Source organism: Chelonia mydas, chromosome 25 (assembly GCF_015237465.2).
Source record: "Chelonia mydas isolate rCheMyd1 chromosome 25, rCheMyd1.pri.v2, whole genome shotgun sequence".
NCBI lineage: Eukaryota > Metazoa > Chordata > Testudines > Cheloniidae > Chelonia > Chelonia mydas.
The window spans coordinates 1,609,990-1,628,820 of record NC_057858.1 but is presented as its reverse complement, the minus strand read 5'-3'; the positions used below and the strand labels follow the sequence as shown (position 1 = coordinate 1,628,820).

At 49.5% G+C, this 18,831-nt stretch overlaps 1 protein-coding gene across 1 annotated transcript; it reads right to left on the bottom strand.

Moving 5' to 3' along the window:
• Positions 1-6,670: 6,670 nt before the first annotated feature.
• POLE4 (DNA polymerase epsilon 4, accessory subunit) lies at positions 6,671-15,069 on the bottom strand. Its single transcript, XM_037885861.2, has 4 exons — positions 14,829-15,069; positions 7,776-7,860; positions 7,409-7,450; positions 6,671-7,029 (listed from the first exon to the last, which is right to left on the bottom strand). Exons 1-4 carry the CDS (start codon positions 15,018-15,020, stop codon positions 7,016-7,018), a joined length of 333 nt encoding a protein of 110 aa, XP_037741789.1. The 5' UTR covers positions 15,021-15,069; the 3' UTR covers positions 6,671-7,015.
• Between the last annotated feature and the right edge of the window lie 3,762 nt (positions 15,070-18,831).

The window sequence follows — 18,831 nt, the reverse complement described above, 5'->3', positions numbered from 1 at the left end:
CCCATGAATTACTCCAAAATGTTTCTGGGAAACATAGGATCTGTTAAAACGAGCCCTTGGACACATGCAGTCTACTGCTCTGCATTCCCATCAAAATGGCCTCTTTCCCTGTGAGAATGAGCACTGGGTTGGGAGCCAGGAGATCTTGAGTTACTTTGTCACCTCTTCCACTGAAAGGTCGCACTTCTCTTTGCCTCACAACCCTATACTCCTAACCTAGGAAAATAGGCAAATATCATTACTCCCATTACAGATGGTGAAGCTAAGGTTAAGCAAGTCATACAAGGGCACAGAAAGCCTGGGACAAAGCTGGGAACAGAACCCAGAGCTCTGAAATGAGACACTGGTCTTAGTCACTACAATATCTCTTGGAGAGATTCAAATCTATGTGCTTAGTCACACTGCCTGTAAAATGGGGTTACCCATGCTGAGCCATCTTTATGTGCTTTAAGATACAGAGGTAAAAAGTGCCATGCACGTGCAGGGTATTAAGCCCATTCTACATGGACAAACATAGATATAAAGGTTGCACGATTTGCAGTGGCTGCACATAGGATTCAGGACTGGGTATTCTGCGGCCAAAGACATTTTCAACAGGTGTTAACTCAGGGGTATTTTGTTAGTTCTAAGGGATATGAACACATGCATTAGTTAGGACTTCATTGTGAGGACATTGCTAGAATCCTTGGGCCAGGTTGGCCAAGTGAAAGTTGGAGTAAGTGGGTCCTGCCCCCATGGACACAAACAGTGGGGTCAGTGCAGCAGGTGTAGGGTTTAGCATTCAAGACAAATGTCTAAGAATGCAATTTATGTATCAAGGATTCAATTCAGCCATCACTATCAGGTGCAGCAATCAGTGAAGTTGCACACCTTTAAATGAGCGAAAACTTCAACCCCAAAGGTTCACACCCACGTTCTTGAGGGCAGAATTAGGCCTCGACAGGACAGAGGTCAGGCCCTCAGGGAGAGATGTAGCAAGAAAACTAACCAACAGGAAGATTTAAGATACATTTTAAAGCTGCATCCCTGACTGTATCTTACACTCAGACCATCCTCAGCGTTCCCACTTGCACTTGCTTATGATAGTCATGAACTGGTCCCCACAATACCAAATACGTGTAAGTTACACTCATTTTGCACACCCCTTGCATGGCAAATCAGTGCAAGTTACAGATCTCTGTGACTTTCATTTGCTTTATGGCCAGCTTGCAGCCCCTGCATAACTCTCGCCATTTATTCAATGTGGACTTTGGCTCTTCTTCACTTACTTTATTTTTACGAAGTAGGCAATTCATTGAGAGGTTTTGGACACAAGAAACTGTACTAGCTGTAGTTGCACTGAAGTGAATGGAATTACCATAGTCATATGATTATTGTATGGTTTTTCTAAGACATGTTAGAGTCTGTGGCCCCAGATTAGATTAAACTGATATTTAAACACAACAGTGGTGTGACTACAAAGCAGAGTTAAGGTTGTTTGAGTGCCCTAACTCTGCATTTCTGTATCTTAAGGTTAAAGTTAAAACAAATCTCAATGTGTTAATTGCAAATTTCCTCAGTTTAGCATGCTTAGTTTGGGGATAATTATAACATCTAGTAACGTATTTTACCCTAAGTTACTGATACCCGAAGGCTACGATTCTGTCACGGAGGTCACAGATTCCATCATTTTCCAGGACCTCTGGGACATTTTCTGGACCAGGGCTGGAGCAGCTGTTAGCCCCAGGGCTGTCAGAACAGCTGACTGGCGGCCACCCAAGGGCCAATGGGGCAGCAGTCCCCAGGCAGACAGTGGCTGGGGTTGAGCCACAGGAGCAGCGATGGGGCTGGAGCAGCTGCAAGCCCCAGCAGCGCTCTGTCCTCCCCACCGCCTCCGGGTAGTTTTAGTAAAAGTCAGAGATGGGTCATAGGCTTCCATGAATTTTTGTTTATTGCCTGCGACCTGTCCCTGATGTTTACTAAAAATACCCGTTACCAAATCTCAACCTTACTGATACGTGCGCTCAGAGTTAACTCCATCTTACTGTAGTTTATGTCAGGGAATTTCCTTTTAATTAAAAAAGTCACACATGAATACTGAGCAATGATTTGGAGATATGATGTAACAATCAGTTTTTAAATGTCAACTTTTATGGCCAAATTCACCCGCACACTCTGGCTGGTTTGCCCTCACCCTGGAGCAGCTCGAGGCAGCCAAAGCATACAGGCCAGTTAGCTGTTTTGCCAAAGCAGTCACAGTGTGCATCTCACTTTCGCCCTCCCTCATCTTCTCCGTTATGCAGATAGTCCATGATCCTATCGGTAGCTTTTGGAATTAACTATTTAGGATTAATGGTGTTATTTTGCCATTATTTTTCATAACTAAAACTTTGGGCTTGGCTACACTTGCAAGTTACAGCGCATTAAAGGAGCCCTGGGCGCACTAGCTCACTCCCTATCCACGCTGGCAAGGCACGCAGAGCGCTCTGACTCCGCGGCTACAGCGCTGCTGGTCTCCACCTGGCGAGTGGAATAACGTTTGCTGCGCCCGCACTAGAGCGCCGCGGCACCAGTGTGGACGCCCTGGTCTGTTAGTGAACCGTGATCGGCCTCCAGAAGTGTCCCACAATGCCAGTTCTAGCCACGCTGGTCATCACTTTGAACTCTACTGCCCTGCCCTCAGGTGACCAACCATGAGACCCGCCCTTTAAATTCTCTGGGGATTTTGAAAGTTTGCTCAGCCAGGCGTGGAGTGCTCTTAGCGCATCTTCCCAGGTGACCATGCCTCGACGTGCCAGGCGAACCCCAGTCTGGAGCAACGGCGAGGTGCTGGACCTCATCAGTGTTTGTGGGGAGGAAGCTGTCCAGTCCCAGCTGCACTCCAGCCATAGGAATTACGAAACCTTTGGGCAGATATCAAGGGCCATGCTGGAAAGGGATAAAGTGAAGGTGCTGCGGAACGCCTACCACAAAGCCCGAGAGGCAAACCGCTGCTCCGGTGCTGCCCCCGTGACCTGCCGTTTCTACAAAGAGCTGGACGCGATACTTGGGGGCAACCCCACCTCCATGCCGAATACCACCATGGACACCTCAGAGGCCAGTGCAACAAGGCAGGAGGAGGAAGAGGTGGAGGAGGAGCAGCAGCAAAGCGGGAGCGAGGGTGCTCCGGCGGAGGAAGACACCCCAGCATCCCTAGGTGCATGCAGCCAGGAGCTGTTCTCAAGCCAAGAGGAGGGTAGCCAGTCATGGCGGCCGGTGCTTGGGGAAGGACAAACACCAGAGGAGGTTCCCGGTAAGCGGCTTTTGTTTAGGGAAGGAAGTTATTCGGTGCGGGCTCTTGGGGCGAGGAGGGTTAGGGCTGCATGCATGCCTAGATGCGGACTAGGGCGTTGATCCTTGTCCCAGTCAGGCTAACTTGTCCGCGCCACTGTGCCGTGAGGGGCGGGGGGACCATTGCTGCACACAGGCAAGCTGCATATGGGCCAGGGCAGAAGCCATATTGCAGTACAAGACCCTCCCTTGCTTCCCAGGTCACCCTCAGCAGCGAGATCTCTTCCAGGACGAACTCCGGTAGAAAATGTGGGGACAGTGTTCAGTATAGAGGCCCCCTGCCACTGTTGGCTCTCCCCAAGGCACAGAAACCCAGAGGGCAGTACAGCCGTGAAACTATCAGTCCCCTTGCCCCTGTGCTTATTCACCATTTTGGGGCTCCCGTGGGTTGTGTGTGCTTGCTTTGGGACAGGCAAATTATGCTATTGCATAGACTGTGCTTGCCCTTAAGTACGGGGGAATCATTGCTCTGTCTGGCGTGAACAATGCTGCCTCTGTGAAGTGTTGCATTTTGCCTGTACAGATGCAACCTTGAGATCTCAGCCATCCGTGTTAGCACCGGCCGCAAGTTTTGTTTCTTTTCAATAAATAAATTTTTTAGCTTTGAAAACATTCTTTATTACTGCATAAAGTAAAAGATACCTTAGCCCAGGAAAGAAACAGGCACTGCAAGTCAGCGTAGCAAACACAGATTCCTACTAACATTGGAACCACTATAATTCACTCCCATGCAGGGCACCAAACATTACTGGTGGCTTTCAGCCTCGAATTGCTCCCTCAAGGCATCCCTAATCCTTGCAGCCCAGCGCTGGGCCCCTCTAACAGTCCTGCTCTCTGGCTGTTCAAATTCAACCTCCAGGTGTTGAACCTCCGAGTTCCATGCCTGAGTGAATCGTTCACCCTTCCCTTCACAAATGTTATGGGGGGTACAGCACGCGGATATAACCGTGGGGATGTCGTCATTGGCTAGGTCCAGCTTCCCATACAGAGAGCGCCAGCGGCCCTTTAAACGGCCCAAAGGACACTCCACAGTCATTCTGCACCAGCTCAGCCTGTTGTTGAACCGCTCCTTGCTGCTGTCAATGCTCCCTGTGTAGGGTTTCATGAGCCACGGCATCAAAGGGTAAGCAGGGTCTCCAAGGATCACAATGGGCATTTCGACTTCCCCTACGGTGATCTTCTGGTCTGGGAAAAAAGTCCCGGCTTGCAGCTGCCTGAACAGGCCAGTGTTCCAAGATGCGTGTGTCATGCACCTTTCCGGGCCAGCCTGCGTTAATGTCAATGAAACGCCCACAGTGATCCACAAGTGCTGGAGAACCATAGAGAAATACCCCTTCCGATGAATGTGCTCTGTGGCTAGGTGGTCTGGTGCCAGAATTGGACTACGCATCACATCTATCGCCCTCCGCAGTTAGGGAAACCGATTTGTGCAAAGCCAGCCACAGTGTCATGCACATTGCCCACAGTCATGGTTCTTCTGAGTAGGAAGAGATTAATGGCCCTGCAAACTTGCATCAACACAATTTCAACAGTCGACTTTCCCACTCCAAACTGGTTAGCGACCGATCAGTAGCTGTCTGGAGTTGCCAGCTTCCAGACTGCAATAGCCACCCACTTCTCCACCGTCAGGGCAGCTCTCAATCTCGTGTCCTTGCACCGCAGGGCTGGGGCGAGCTCCACATACAGTCCCATGAAAGTGGCTTTTCTCATCCGGAAGTTCTGCAGCCACAGCTCATCATCCCAGACTTGCCTGACGAGGTGATCCCACCACTCAGTGCTTGTTTCCTGAGCCCAAAAGCGGCGTTCCACGGTGGTGAGCATGTCCCTGAATGCCAAAAACAAACTTGTGTCATATGCGTTACTCGAGTCGATATCATCGTCAGAATCCTCACTGTCACTTTGGATCATAAGGAATAACTCGACTGCCAAACATGACGTGCTGGTGAGACTCGTCAGCATATTCCTCAGCAGTTCAGGCTCCATTCCCGCAGAGCAAAAGGGAAGACAGAGCGCGTTGTACAAAAACCGTTGAAAGATGGCGCCAAATGTGGACAGAAGCACAGGGAATGCTGGGATGCGAACCGATGCATCACGGGGCATTGGGACAGGACCCAGAATGCCCTGCACCCTCTGCCCCCTTCCCACAAGCCACAGCGCCAGAATGGGAAGAGGTGCTCTGTGGGATAGCTGCCCATAATGCACTGCTCCCAATGCCGCTGCAAGTGCTGCAAATGTGGCCACGCCAGTGCGCTTGCAGCTGTCAGTGTGGACAGATTGCAGCACTTTCCCTATTGCGCTCTCGGAAGGTGGGTTTAACTCAAAGCGCTCTACATCTGCAAGTGTAGCCATGCCCTTTTGTCAGCTGAGGCTGGTACATAAAATCTTCTCCTTAACAGTAACTCCCAAAGATTTATCCTTTTTTCAGAATGGTTATCGTCTCCCATTGTTCTCAGTGGGACTGAAGTCATGAGCTACCCTCAGTTAAGCGTCTTTTTCAAAACGGCCAGTACTTCCCATTGTTCCCAGCAAGAGTGAAGCCAAGCTGCCTTCAGAGAAGATGCTGACCATCTATGCTGTCAGCAGGCTGAGGGAAAATCTCTGAGGAGCAGCTGAAGAGAGAGAGCAGCCATGTTTGCTCAAGGGTTCTTGTGGCCTTAGTCCCCTGAGAACAAGAGGTGGCAGTCATTTTGAAAGTGCAGTTCTACTCTGAATTCTCTGTAGTAAAATATTCTTTAGCCTCAGCTGTAGAGTGACAGGGAAAAATGACTACTAATCCTAAACGAAAAATTCTTCATATGCCACTTACAGACAAGATTAGTGAGTTTTAACTATATGGGAAGTTTCAGACATCTGTTTCATTCCTTATGGCCATGGGAGGGGCAGGGGGGAAGGAGATCTGACATATTCTAGATTTTTTAAAGACCCATTTTAAAATTAATTTTAATTGCTATCCTAATCAATGGATTTACTTGTAAATTCTCAGAAAATTCATTCTATGCTCAAAGAGTACGAGCTGTAATTTTGGGAAAGATAATGCTCTATTTTCCATACATAACAACAGGCTGAAGCCCTCTTTTAAGTGCAAAATTCAACTCAATGACGGATCTGCAACTGTTGCCTGCAGAACACTGCCTAGTTCAACTGAGATGCCAAGTTATATTATCCAACCCACTATGAGGCCAACATTTCCCATAATGTATGCATGAATGTGCGCACCCCACCCCAGTCCCTTCACATAGACACATTGAAATAAACTATTACACCCATTGGTCAAGAAACATTTAACTCTATTTGGCCAAGAGAGTAACAAAAACAAGAAATACATTTCCATAAAAAAATAACTACCCTCGGACTTCAGAGGCAGGATCACAATGCTGTTTATTACCACCGAGTTCTAAGGAGATACTAGTACAGCATGGCTATTCCGAGCTATTGCTGTGTTACACAGTGAAAGTCTGAAATGTGAGCTGGAGGTCATATTACATACAAAAATGTATGAAAAAATATGGATTTTAAATAAAGAACTATCACAACTTAAGCTTTTTACAATACATTCTTGCTGAGATTTCCAAAGTAGTCTAGGAACAGAGACATCTTCCACGAAAATTTGTCTAGATTAATTTGAAAATTTCATGCCACATGTCTTCCAAGGGCCACCCCACTCCACTGACTCCTTCTTCAGGTAACTCCTTTCTTCCTGGTGAGATCAGTCCAAAGTACCTAGAAATTCAAAAGGAAATTCAAAAGGGGCAAAGGCAGACAGCACAGGTAGACATGAACAAACAGTGGAAACTACTTTACAAGCAGCCAAGGGAAGATGCTGTAACTTATCAAAGCTTAACCAGATCACAAAATTCTAAGAACAAATCTCCCTGAAAGGTATTTCATTGCTGATGTTCCACTTCACACCTCAATTCAATGTTTTGAATGCTGAATTTCAAATGTTACCAAGACAAGTGGCACATTTCTAGTTGGGCCATTAGCTATTACTAAACTGAAGTCAAAACAGAAAGATCTGCAAATATCTGCTCTCCCTCTGTCAATATGGAGACAATGTATGCAAAAAATTAAACCAAAATTAAACCAACCAGAAACTCACCTTCCAGAAAAGCAAACTCATCAATAGCTTCAATGGCATTATCTGTAAAACAAAGTGAATTGAAAACAATTGGCATAGATAAACCAATTCAAGTGCAGAGATATTTTAAACACATCAGTATATGATTTTAACAATGACTTTTTAAAAATAGGTTTATTCATTTTGGAGAATATGGGGGGGAAGGGCAATATTTTACAGTGTAATATTTGGCAGAACAGAACTTTTTTCTTTTCATTTCTGGGAACAAGATAATACTGTTTTAAATCTGCACCCACAATGCCACAAAACACATGGAATCGTCTGGAAAGAGCCTTCAGTCAAATAACATTATTGACAAAGGTTAGCATAACAAAAATGGTCTTCTTACCCAAGTCTTTCCTTTGCAGAGTTTTCCTTTTTCCTTGTTGAGCATACACATAAGCATCTTTAGCTATGGTTTCAACAAACAACTCCTACAGGATGGAAGAGACAGATTGTTACAACAAGTGAAAGGTGTGACTGCAACCTGTTGTTACAAGCACAGTCGAGCTCTGAAGGATTAAAGGAAAAAATTACACCCTCTCCCCCTCTAGATGCGCCCTTTCATTGAACATTCTTAGAGCTGATCAAAGGAAACCTTTAAACTAGACAATTACTGCATATCAGGGACAAGTGTTATTATGGTGCCGGGGGCAGGGTTGTCTTTAGAGGTCCCTGTGTATATCTGGAGGTGAGGGAAAGGAGTGTGAGTCTTGCTTTCTTCTCTCTCAAAACATCACACTTGAACATGTAACATACTTTTCTGATTCTGTGACCAGTTATCCACTTTCATGGATTACTGAGGCCCATGGTTAATATTCCTACCCCAGGACCTGAAACTTGCAAAATTATAAAAAGAAAAGGAGTACTTGTGGCACCTTAGAGACTAACCAATTTTATTTGAGCATGAGCTTTCGTGAGCTACAGCTCGATGAAGTGAGCTGTAGCTCACGAAAGCTCATGCTCAAATAATATTGGTTAGTCTCTAAGGTGCCACAAGTACTCCTTTTCTTTTTGCGAATACAGACTAACACAGCTGTTACTCTGAAACCTTGCAAAATTATGACATTTGATGATTTGAGCTTAGCAGGCTTTGCTATCCAAAGTAAGTATTTGTCAGGGATACCAGCTACCAACTGCCCATCACTGCACCTTCTGAGTGCCAATCATATCTGCACTACTTTCAATGGACAATGTAGAATAACCTATCTATAAGTACCTCCACCTACCACCAAATGAGCTTCTCAGTTGCAGCAAATAAATACATCTTGTACTGTGCCCTGAAGGACATGGAACCCAGGCTCTGACTGATCAGAAGAGGGAACAAATTCCACAGCTAGACACTCTCCACTGCCCAGACACCAGACTACCAGAGCACAACCACTGGAACGGAGAGCAAGAGTAGCTCAGCTGATCTCATCAGGGCACAGAGAGACCATTTACAGCTTATCAATCATAACACTTGGAACTGCAACCAGAAGCAAGCTGGAATCGAGTGCAGAGCAGAGGTGTACAGTGCTCACGTCAGCCTGGTGCACTAAGAAAGGGGGTTGCCACATTCTGCACTAGCTAAAGCTCCCAAGTGCTCTTCCAGGATAGCCTTGAGAACCTTATAGCAATTCTGCATGCAGGTGACAAAGGATTTCTGCAGCAAAGTCTGCAACCTCCTAGACAGCACTTATAGCCACCACTATTATCTCAAATTAGGAGAGCCCGAGGTTGTGGAATTCTTTGACAAAGGGCAGACATGCACCTTTAACAGAGGGAGTAAACAACCTCCTACCAACTCTCCAGACTCTTCTCCCTTCCAGCATCCTCGAGTTCAGGCTGAGCCTTACCCAGCTCATGATCATCCAGGTCCCTATCTTGGCCAAACAAGGCAATGCAGAGGTAGCAGAACCTGTTATAGGGAGATGACAGACAGGACCTTCAGCAAACTGAACTGCTGAAGCATTCTGGGCTTCTACAATTTCCCTTAATGGTTTCACAAACACTAAACAGCAAAAAGAACAGGAGTACTTGTGGCACCTTAGAGACCATCTTAATTAGCCTCTTACAGTTGGTATGGCTACTTTCACCTTTTCATGTTCTGTGTGTGTGTCTGTATATATATATATATATATATTTATTTTCTTACTATATGTTCCATTCTATGTATCCGATGAAGTGGGCTATAGCCCACGAAAGCTTATGCTCAAATAAATTTGTTAGTCTCTAAGGTGCCACAAGTCCTCCTGTTCTTTTTGCAGATACAGACTAACACGGCTGCTACTCTGAAACTAAACAGCAAGACTGTTGTGCTCTAAAAAGAGAAAGTTTGAGACCAGGTTGTAACTGACAAGGCAAATAATAGCAAGTGGTGATTTTCTGAGCAAGGTTATAAGCACTGCTTGTTAAGGAGAGATTTATCTTGCTCCCTGAGAAGAGGCACCCACTATCCCATTCAGTATTAGATTGGCCAGCTCCCCGCTGGCTGGCAAGAGTCCATCTGACAGGCTGTCATACACCGTCCCGCAGCACGCACAGGCACTTGTTGAGCAGGACAGATGACATTCAGCTTCAATGCTGCAAATGTGAAACTGGCAAATCTGCCTCAGGTCTTCTGATCCAATCAGCAAATGTAACTTCTCATAAAACAAGCCCTTAAATGATTGCACCTTTATGGGTACATGTAAAGAGATTTCTATTCTCTTCTGCCACTTTTTCCACGGCACAGGAATGCAGAATTTTTATATGCTACAGTCAGATTCAGAGCAAGCTGATCATCACAGGCCTTCAAGTCAAATTATCTGTCCTAAACCATGGTAACCTGCAACAAAAATCCAGGAAGGGAGAAAAGTGCAGGCTACTTTGTCAGCCAGGAAGAATAAGTGACATTAATAAAATGAAGGAAGCTAATAGATAAGATGAGTTAAACAGGATAATTAGTGAGGGTAACTGAAAGAAAGCTGGAAGGGCCCTGAAAGAGACCATAATAAAGCCACACAAGCCTCAGCACCAATCTAAATGAAAAAGTCTCACAACCAAGACAGAAAATGGACTGACTATTGAATGAAAGTGGAAGCCAGATTATACAGCCAAAATCTCTGCAAAAGGGCTGCCGGAGATATTGCTCTCCAATGGGAGCAAGTGACTGAACGAAACATTCTAAGGGTCTTACAAGGCAATTCATTCACATGCTCATTTTGGAGGTGGCATAGAGCCGCCCCTCTCAAGCAGAATTGCTCCTGAAATTCTCCAGGACAGAGGCGTGCACACTGGACCGCTCTGTGGGATGGTGCAGTATGCTTCCCCGCTCTGTGTCCAGAGAGTTCTAATGGCAGCTGCAGGAGTCACGCCCTGCCTACTCCTCATCACCTTCGGGTTAGTTTGCCTCCTAGGGGATGCTAAGAAGGAAGTTATCTTAGCTCTTGCCTACATTTCCAAACTGGTCTCTTACTGCTCTGCTCCCTAACAATTCCTAGCCACGTCTTTGACAACTGCCTCCTGCCTTTAATGCTCCTGCTATTCATGGAATAACCTCCCTATTCTGGTCTGTCAAGCTACCATTCTCTTGCCATTCAAATCCATCCTAATGGCTCACTTCTTCCACAATGCCCAAGAAGGAAATTAACAACATTAACACTTTTTAAAAAAAATCCTAGTCATTCCCTCTTCTGTTGTTCCCAAAGCATCCTATCTTCTCTGTGTCTCTTGTTTAAACAGTAATCTCCGTGGAGCAGAGACTGTCTGAGCTCGGTGTTCCATAAAGTGTTGAGCACACAGTCAGCAGTTAAATAATAATAAATATGCCATAGCCCAGGGGTCCCCAACGCGGTGCCCGCGGGCGCAATGGCACCCGCTGGGGCAGTTGTACACGCCCGCAGGACACCGCGCCGCCGAAATGCCGCCGCTGAGCGCAGCCGCAGAAGAACCACCTGCCGAAATGCTGCCAAGAAGCGTTGCCGTTTCTCAGCGGCATTTTGGCAGCGACGCTTCTTGCCACTGCTGCTTCTCGGCAGCATTTCGGCGGCGGGGTGTCTGGCGCCCGCCACAGTCTTCTGGGAATAGGAATATGCTATTCCCACAGAAAGTTTGGGGACCACTGCCATAGCCTACAGCCACAGGCGTCTTATCAGATTTACAAACATCACAAGTCCGTACCTGGGGCACTGAAAGTCCCTTCCCCTGCTTCTTGTAGGATGACAACCTCCCCACTGGATCACGTCCAGAATTAACTTCAAATCTTAATCCTCCACTGCATCTATCATCTCAGAGTCATGTTCCTCTGGGACCCAATATTGCTGCTAGTAACAGGCAAACAGTGACAGGGGAAGCTGTACAACCTAAACAGGTTATTTTCAGTTTTGCTTTGCCATAAGAGAGGCATGGACACAGCCCATGTTGTGGCACCATCCAAACTCTAGGAGGCTGTTGTGGGGTAGAAGCCAGAAGAGAAGAGGGAGATTTTTTTAAAAGAGTCTTATTTTACATTGCAACCAGAGAAGTTTACTTTAGTTTCAAATTATATATGAAAAGTTCTTCCATGGGACAATGTTTCCCTGAAATGCAGCTGTGTGTTAGCAGGATCAGGTTCTGATCTGATCTGACTAAGAATCTCTTGAACACTCAAGTATCAGAGGGGTAGCCGTGTTAGTCTGGATTTGTAAAAGCAGCAAAGAGTCCTGTGGCACCTTATAGACTAACAGACGTATTGGAGCATAAGCTTTCATGGGTGAATACATGTTGCATCCGACGAAGGGGTATTAGGCTCTAAGGTGCCACAGGACTCTTTGCCGCTTGAATACTCAAGGGTTTCAAAACAGTCTGGCACCTCTGATTTGGTCTTGTTTATGCGGAGATAGTGGAGAGAACTGTGCTAATTCATGCCAATAACTGGAAAGACTTGCTGCAAATAACTGATTTTGCAAATTGATGACACTGACCAATCTCAATTGAAAAAGCAGATTCTGTATCTTAAAGTGCATTTCTCTCTACTTATTTTGAGAGGGTTTTTACAATCTTGGGTATATGCTAGTATGTGTTCTGTAATGTTTTGTAAAAGTAAAAAAGTTTCAATAGTAAGAGATCTCACTGCTGCCCTATAGGTAAATCATATGTGGAAGTGACAGTTTTATGGGTGAATTATAGAGTGCAGATTAATAACACTACCTAGCTTTTATCTAGCACTTTTTGTCAGTATGCCTCAAAGCACTTTACAAATGAGATCAGTGTCATTATCCCCATTTTACAGATGGAGAAACTGAGTCACAGAGAAGTGAAGTGATTTGCTCAAGATCATACAGCAGGGCAGAGGCTGAGCTGGAGCCCAGTGGTCTGTCCACTGGGCTACACACTGAGATTATGGTGGCCTGGCTCTTTGTTGCTTGTGCATGAAAATAAGCAATAATCTGAAATGGACAAGGATCTGTGGGTTACAGTGGGTCACAAATTGAATACGAGCCAATGTCATGATGCAGTTGTGAGAAAGGTGAATATCACTCTGGGGTATATTAACAGAAGCGTGGTATGTCAGACACAGGAGGTAACTGTCCCTCTCTACTCTGCACTGGTGAGGCCTCAGCCCGAGTAATGCGTCCAGTTTTGGGCACCACATGTTAGGAAAGACATGGACAAATTGGAGCAAGTCTAGAGGAGAGCTACAAAAATGATAAAAGGTTTAGCAAACTTGTCCTATGAGGAAAGATTAAAAAAACTGGGCATGTGAGAAAAGGCGGAGCGGGGACCCGACAAGAGTCTTCAAACATAAGGGCTGTTATAAAGAAGACCATGATCACTGGTTCTCCACATCCACTGAAAGTAGGACAAAAAGAACAGGAGGACTTGTGGCACGTTGGAGACTAACAAATTTATTTAACATTCTATGCATCCGATGAAGTGAGCTGTAGCCCACGAAAGCTTATGCTCTAATAAATTGGTTAGTCTCTAAGGTGCCACAAGTACTCCTGTTCTTTTTGCGGATACAGACTAACACAGCTGCTACTCTGAAACCTGAAGATAAGACAAGAAGTAATGGGCTTAATCTGCAACAAGGAAGATTTAGGTAGATACTAGGGAAAACTTTCTAAACATAAGGATAGTAAGAAGTGGAATAGGCTTCCAAGAGAAACTGTGCAATCCCCGTCACTGGAGGTTTTTAAGGACAGGCTGGATAGACACCTGTCAGGGATGGCCTACGTTTACTTGGCCCTGCTCAGCGCAGGGGACTGAACTTGACCACCTACGTTTCTGTGATTCTAAATTCTTCAGGCTTTGAAGCACAGAGTACTTCAGCCACCAAAGAGCACGCCAGTCAGTTTCACATTGGAGCGGGAACACCTGTTGCCTAAATGACAGCAGGACCTATTGCCTGTGACCAGTGCAAGTAACTGACCTGATGCCAAATACAATATAAATCAACGTGACCAGCACAGCTTCACTGAAAAAAGCTAAAAGCTGCCTGGGGCAGGCAGTTCAGAAAGGGAGAGAGGGAGGAGAGGAAAGCCGCAAACAGAAGAAATAGCGCAAGAGACTCAGAGTGTAACGCGGGAGGAAAAGCAAAATTCAGAAATAGGACAGACCCACAGCCTCCCCATGGGCACCCACCCCCACCTCTGGGGACTCTCCCCCACAGGCACTCCACTTCCCCCATGGGCACCCCACCCCCACCTCTGGGTGCTCCCCCACACAGGCACCCCACTTCCCCCACGAGCACCCCACCCCTGGGCGCTCCCCCCACAGGCACCCCACTTCCCCCACGAGCACCCCACCTCTGGGCGCTCCCCCCACAGGCACCCCACTTCCCCCACGAGCACCCCACCTCTGGGCGCTCCCCCCACAGGCACCCCACTTCCCCCACGAGCACCCCACCTCTGGGCGCTCCCCCCACAGGCACCCCACTTCCCCCACGAGCACCCCACCTCTGGGCGCTCCCCCCACAGGCACCCCACTTCCCCCACGAGCACCCCACCTCTGGGCGCTCCCCCCACAGGCACCCCACTTCCCCCACGAGCACCCCACCTCTGGGCGCTCCCCCCACAGGCACCCCACTTCCCCCACGAGCACCCCACCTCTGGGCGCTCCCCCCACAGGCACCCCACTTCCCCCACGAGCACCCCACCTCTGGGCGCTCCCCCCACAGGCACCCCACTTCCCCCACGAGCACCCCACCTCTGGGCGCTCCCCCCACAGGCACCCCACTTCCCCCACGAGCACCCCACCTCTGGGCGCTCCCCCCACAGGCACCCCACTTCCCCCACGAGCACCCCCCCCACCTCCGGGTGCTCCCCCCCACGGGCACCCCACCCCCACCTCTGGGTGCTCCCCCCCACGGGCACCCCCCGGGCTGCCGGGCCGAGGGAGAAGGGGACGGCGGATCTGCGCACCCCCAGCGCCCTGGCAATCGGCCCCGGACGCCCCTCACCGTGGCCCGGGCCAGGACGAACACGGCCTCCTGGCTGGCCAGGCTCACGTCAGGGTCGGCTTTGACCAGCGCCTTCACCCGGGCCAGGGGCAGCCGCGCCAGGCGCAGCGGGGCCGCGCACAGCGACCCCGAGCCCGGCTCCTCCGCGGGGGGCGCGGCCCCGGCTCCCGGCTCCGCTGCCGCCGCCGCCATCCTGGACACGGGCGCCCGGCGCGCCTGCGCACCAGCCGCCCGCGCGCCCCACCGACGAGACCGCGCGTGACCTCCCCGGGAGCGCGCGCGCTTCCCCCTGCAGCCAGGGCCCCTCCCCCTCGTGACTCTGGGCCCACGTGTCTCCCCCCGGGAACGTGGCGCGCAGCCCGGCCCGCTGGGCGGGGCCCCCGGAGGGCTGCGCTGCCCGGCCTCCCCAGAGCGGCCACCGGGGCCAGAGCCAGGGGCGGCCGGGCCGGGTGCTGGAGCGGGGGTGACCGGAACGGGGCGGGCAGCGGGGGCTCGTGCCCGGCTAACAGCCATGACAGGCCGGGGCCCTCCCGAGCCCCCCGCCCCCGAGTGCCCCCCCCAACCCCCTGCGGCCGGAGCCCCGAGCGCCCCCGCCCCCGAGCCCCCTGCGGCCGGAGCCCCGACCCCCCGCCCCACAGGGCAGAAGGCGCCCCCGCCGGCCTCCCCCAGCCGTGCCCGCTGGCCCCACCCCTGGGCTGGCCTGAGCCCCGCCCCGGCCACGCCCCGAGCTCCAGGGCGGAGCGGGGGAGCTGAGCCCCCGCTTGCCTCAGAGGAGGGGGGCACAGCCTGGAAGGGGCCAGGGCCTAGGTTAGGGAAGGCTTAGCCTTCCCGGCCTGTGACACCCGGCCCCCCTGCTTTTAGCCTTCACAGCACCCCCTGGCAAGGGGTTCCCCAGCATGTCTGTGCCTTGTGTGAAGCACTTCCCGAGGTTTGCTTTAAACCTGCTGCCGGTTCATGTCATTGGGTGACCCCTAGTTCTTGTGTTCTGAGAAGGAGTAAATAACACTTCTCTAGTCACTTCCTCCACCCCGGTCATGATTTCATAGACCCCTTGCATAGCGCCCCCAGGGCGTCTGTTTCTAAGATGAAGAATCCCAGTCGTCATAGGGAAGCTGTTCCAGCTCTCCGATCCTTTTTGTTGCCCTTCTCTTTACATTTGTTAATTCTAATTATTTTTTAGATGGGGCGACCAGAACTGCCCACAGTGTTTGAAGCGTGGGCATACCATGGATTTATGCAGTAGCATTATGATTTTTTTTCTGTTTTCTTATTTAGCCCTTTCCTCATGGGTAGCGGGTGGAGCCCCACTTCAGGGAGGCTAGCCTCTGGCTCCACCCCTTCCGCGCCCCCCCCCCCCCTTGCAGCCAGAGCCCCGATACCCCTGCCTGCCCCACATCCCTCTCCCTGAGACCCCCTCCTCGGCCCGAGACTCCCCTCTGTGGCCAGACGCCGAGACCCCCCTGCCACAGCCCGAGCCCTGAGACCTCCTCCCCACCCCCCCGCAGCCAGAGCCCTGAACTCCCCTGACCTCCCTCTGTTGCCAGAGCCCCCTGGTCCCCCGAAGCCTGAGCCTATCTCCAGGGCTGGAGCCCCAAGACCCCCTGCTCCTCCCCCACAGCTGGAGCCCTGAGACTCCCTGCCCCGCCCCCTGCAGCCCGAGCCCCAAGACACCCTCCGCAGCCAGAGCCCCAAGACCCCCACACCCCCATAGCCCAAGCTCTGAGACCCTCTCCCCACTCTGCGGCTAGAGCACAGCCCTGAGACCCTCCTCCGCAGCTGGAGCCTCGAGACCCCCCTCCTCCCCCATGGCTGGAGTCCCTCCCGGTCATCACAACCCAACTCTCTATACTTCAAGTTCTAATAAGTGAATCCTGCATTACTGTCTCCTGTTTCTTCCTAGCAACAAAGCCCGTTGCCAACTGTGTCAACATATCTATTCAGGGGACACCATCATAGGGCCTAATCACATCAGCCACACTATCAGAGGCTCGTTCACCTGCACATCCACCAATGTGATATATGCCATCATGTGCCAGCAATGCCCCTCTGCCATGTACATTGGCCAAACTGGACAGTCTCTACGTAAAAGAATAAATGGACACAAATCAGATGTCAAGAATTATAACATTCAAAAACCAGTCGGAGAACACTTCAATCTCTTTGGTCACTCGATTACTGACCTAAAAGTGGCAATTCTTCAACAAAAAAACTTCAAAAACAGACTCCAAGGAGAGACTGCTGAATTGGAATTAATTTGCAAACTGGATACAATTAACTTAGGCTTGAATAAAGACTGGGAGTGGATGGGTCATTACACAAAGTAAAACTATTTCCCCTTAAAAAGAAAAGGAGTACTTGTGGCACCTTAGAGACTAACCAATTTATTTGAGCATAAGCATCCGATGAAGTGAGCTGTAGCTCACGAAAGCTTATGCTCAAATAAATTGGTTAGTCTCTAAGGTGCCACAAGTCCTCCTTTTCTTTTTGCGAATACAGACTAACATGGCTGCTACTCTGAAACCTATTTCCCCTTGTTTATTTCCCCTCCTACTGTTCTTGTAAAGTGCTGGAAATGGCCCACCTTGATTATCACTACAAAAGGTTCCCCCCACGGCTCTCCTGCTGGTAATAGCTCACCTTTCCTGATCACTCTTGTTACAGTCTGTATGGTAACACCCATTGTTTCATGTTCTCTGTGTATATAAATCTCCCCACTGTATTTTCCACTGAATGCATCCGATGAAGTGAGCTGTAGCTCACGAAAGCTTAGGCTCAAATAAATTTGTTAGTCTCTAAGGTGCCACAACTCCTCCTTTTCTTTTTCCTAACAACAGGGTCCCCGCCCCCAGAGGGGTGTCCTCAGTGAGCAAGGATACCATGACAACATCAGGAAGAAGGGTCCCAACTATGAGATCAGTTCCCTCTGTTCCAGCTTGATGTTCTCCTTCCCTGAGGCTTTCATCCTCCCCAACAGCACAGAGGCTTCCAGACTGGAGCTGGGCCCGCTCTGCTGTGTCCTGAAAAGTCTGGTCTGTCTCCCTGAGCTCCTCCAGTTCAGCCCATATTCAGCCTCTGAGGGCCAGGAGTGCATGCACCAAATGTACACATAGACCACCTGCCCACAAGGCAGGTAATCGTATATGCTGCATTCAGTGCATATCCCCCACCCTGTTGCTGGCCATCTGCTTATATTATTTTGACTCTTGCAGGGTTTTTGTTCGTTTCTTTGTTCTTTGTTTTTCAGGGGGATATTGGGCTAAGTTTAGCGTATGTTTGTTAGGTGTGTCTGCCTCTCATGCACCCTCAAAATTCCCTTGCAAAATTCCCATTTGCTGCTCCACTGGTCACTTAGGAGCTGACTTTTTAAACTCCTCTTCTTCCTGAGTTAGCCCCACCCCTCCTCAAGGGTTCCTAAAGGGAATAGGGATCAAAGGATGCTGAGCTAGGTAGGGTAGTATTTTCTGCATTTTACAGATGAGGAAACTGAAGCACAGATGGATTAAGTGATTTGGCCAAGCTCATATAGGAAATCTGTGGTAGAGCAGGGAATTGCACCTTGAGCTCCCAAGTCCTAAAGTCTATGGGTCTGTCTACACAGCAGTTTGGAGTGAGTGGGAGTGAGCCTACTAGCCGGGGTTTGACAAACTCGAGCTAGCAGGGCTAGTGCTGTTGACACTCTAAAAACAGCTGCTCTGACACTTAGGGGGTGGGGTGGGTTTCAGAGCCCGAGCTCCAGCCTGAGGTGCAACTTCAGCTATTTCTAGAATGCTAGCGTGAGCCCCACGAACCCGTCTGTTGACCCAGATGGGGAGGCTTGTGTCTGCTTGCTCCAAAGTGTAGACATACCCTTAACCCCAAGGCCATCCTCTTCCTAAAGTTCATGGGGTGTTCTCTGCATAGAGCTCAGAAAGGCAGACCAGGGCTTGCCTCCTGCCTCGGAAGCCCATTCATTCCCTGTCCTCTTGGACCCCCTGTATAGCTGCCGCCTCTGAGACAGCAAAAC

Coding starts and splice junctions, on each gene's coding strand:
- POLE4 (XM_037885861.2), bottom strand. CDS start 15,020: ATGGCGGCGGCGGCAGCGGAGCCGGGAGCCGGGGCCGCGCCCCCCGCG. Junction 7,861..14,828: donor TCGTCCTGGCCCGGGCCACG/GTGAGGGGCGTC, acceptor TCCATCCTGTAG/GAGTTGTTTGTTGAAACCAT. Junction 7,451..7,775: donor TCTGCAAAGGAAAGACTTGG/GTAAGAAGACCA, acceptor TTTGTTTTACAG/ATAATGCCATTGAAGCTATT.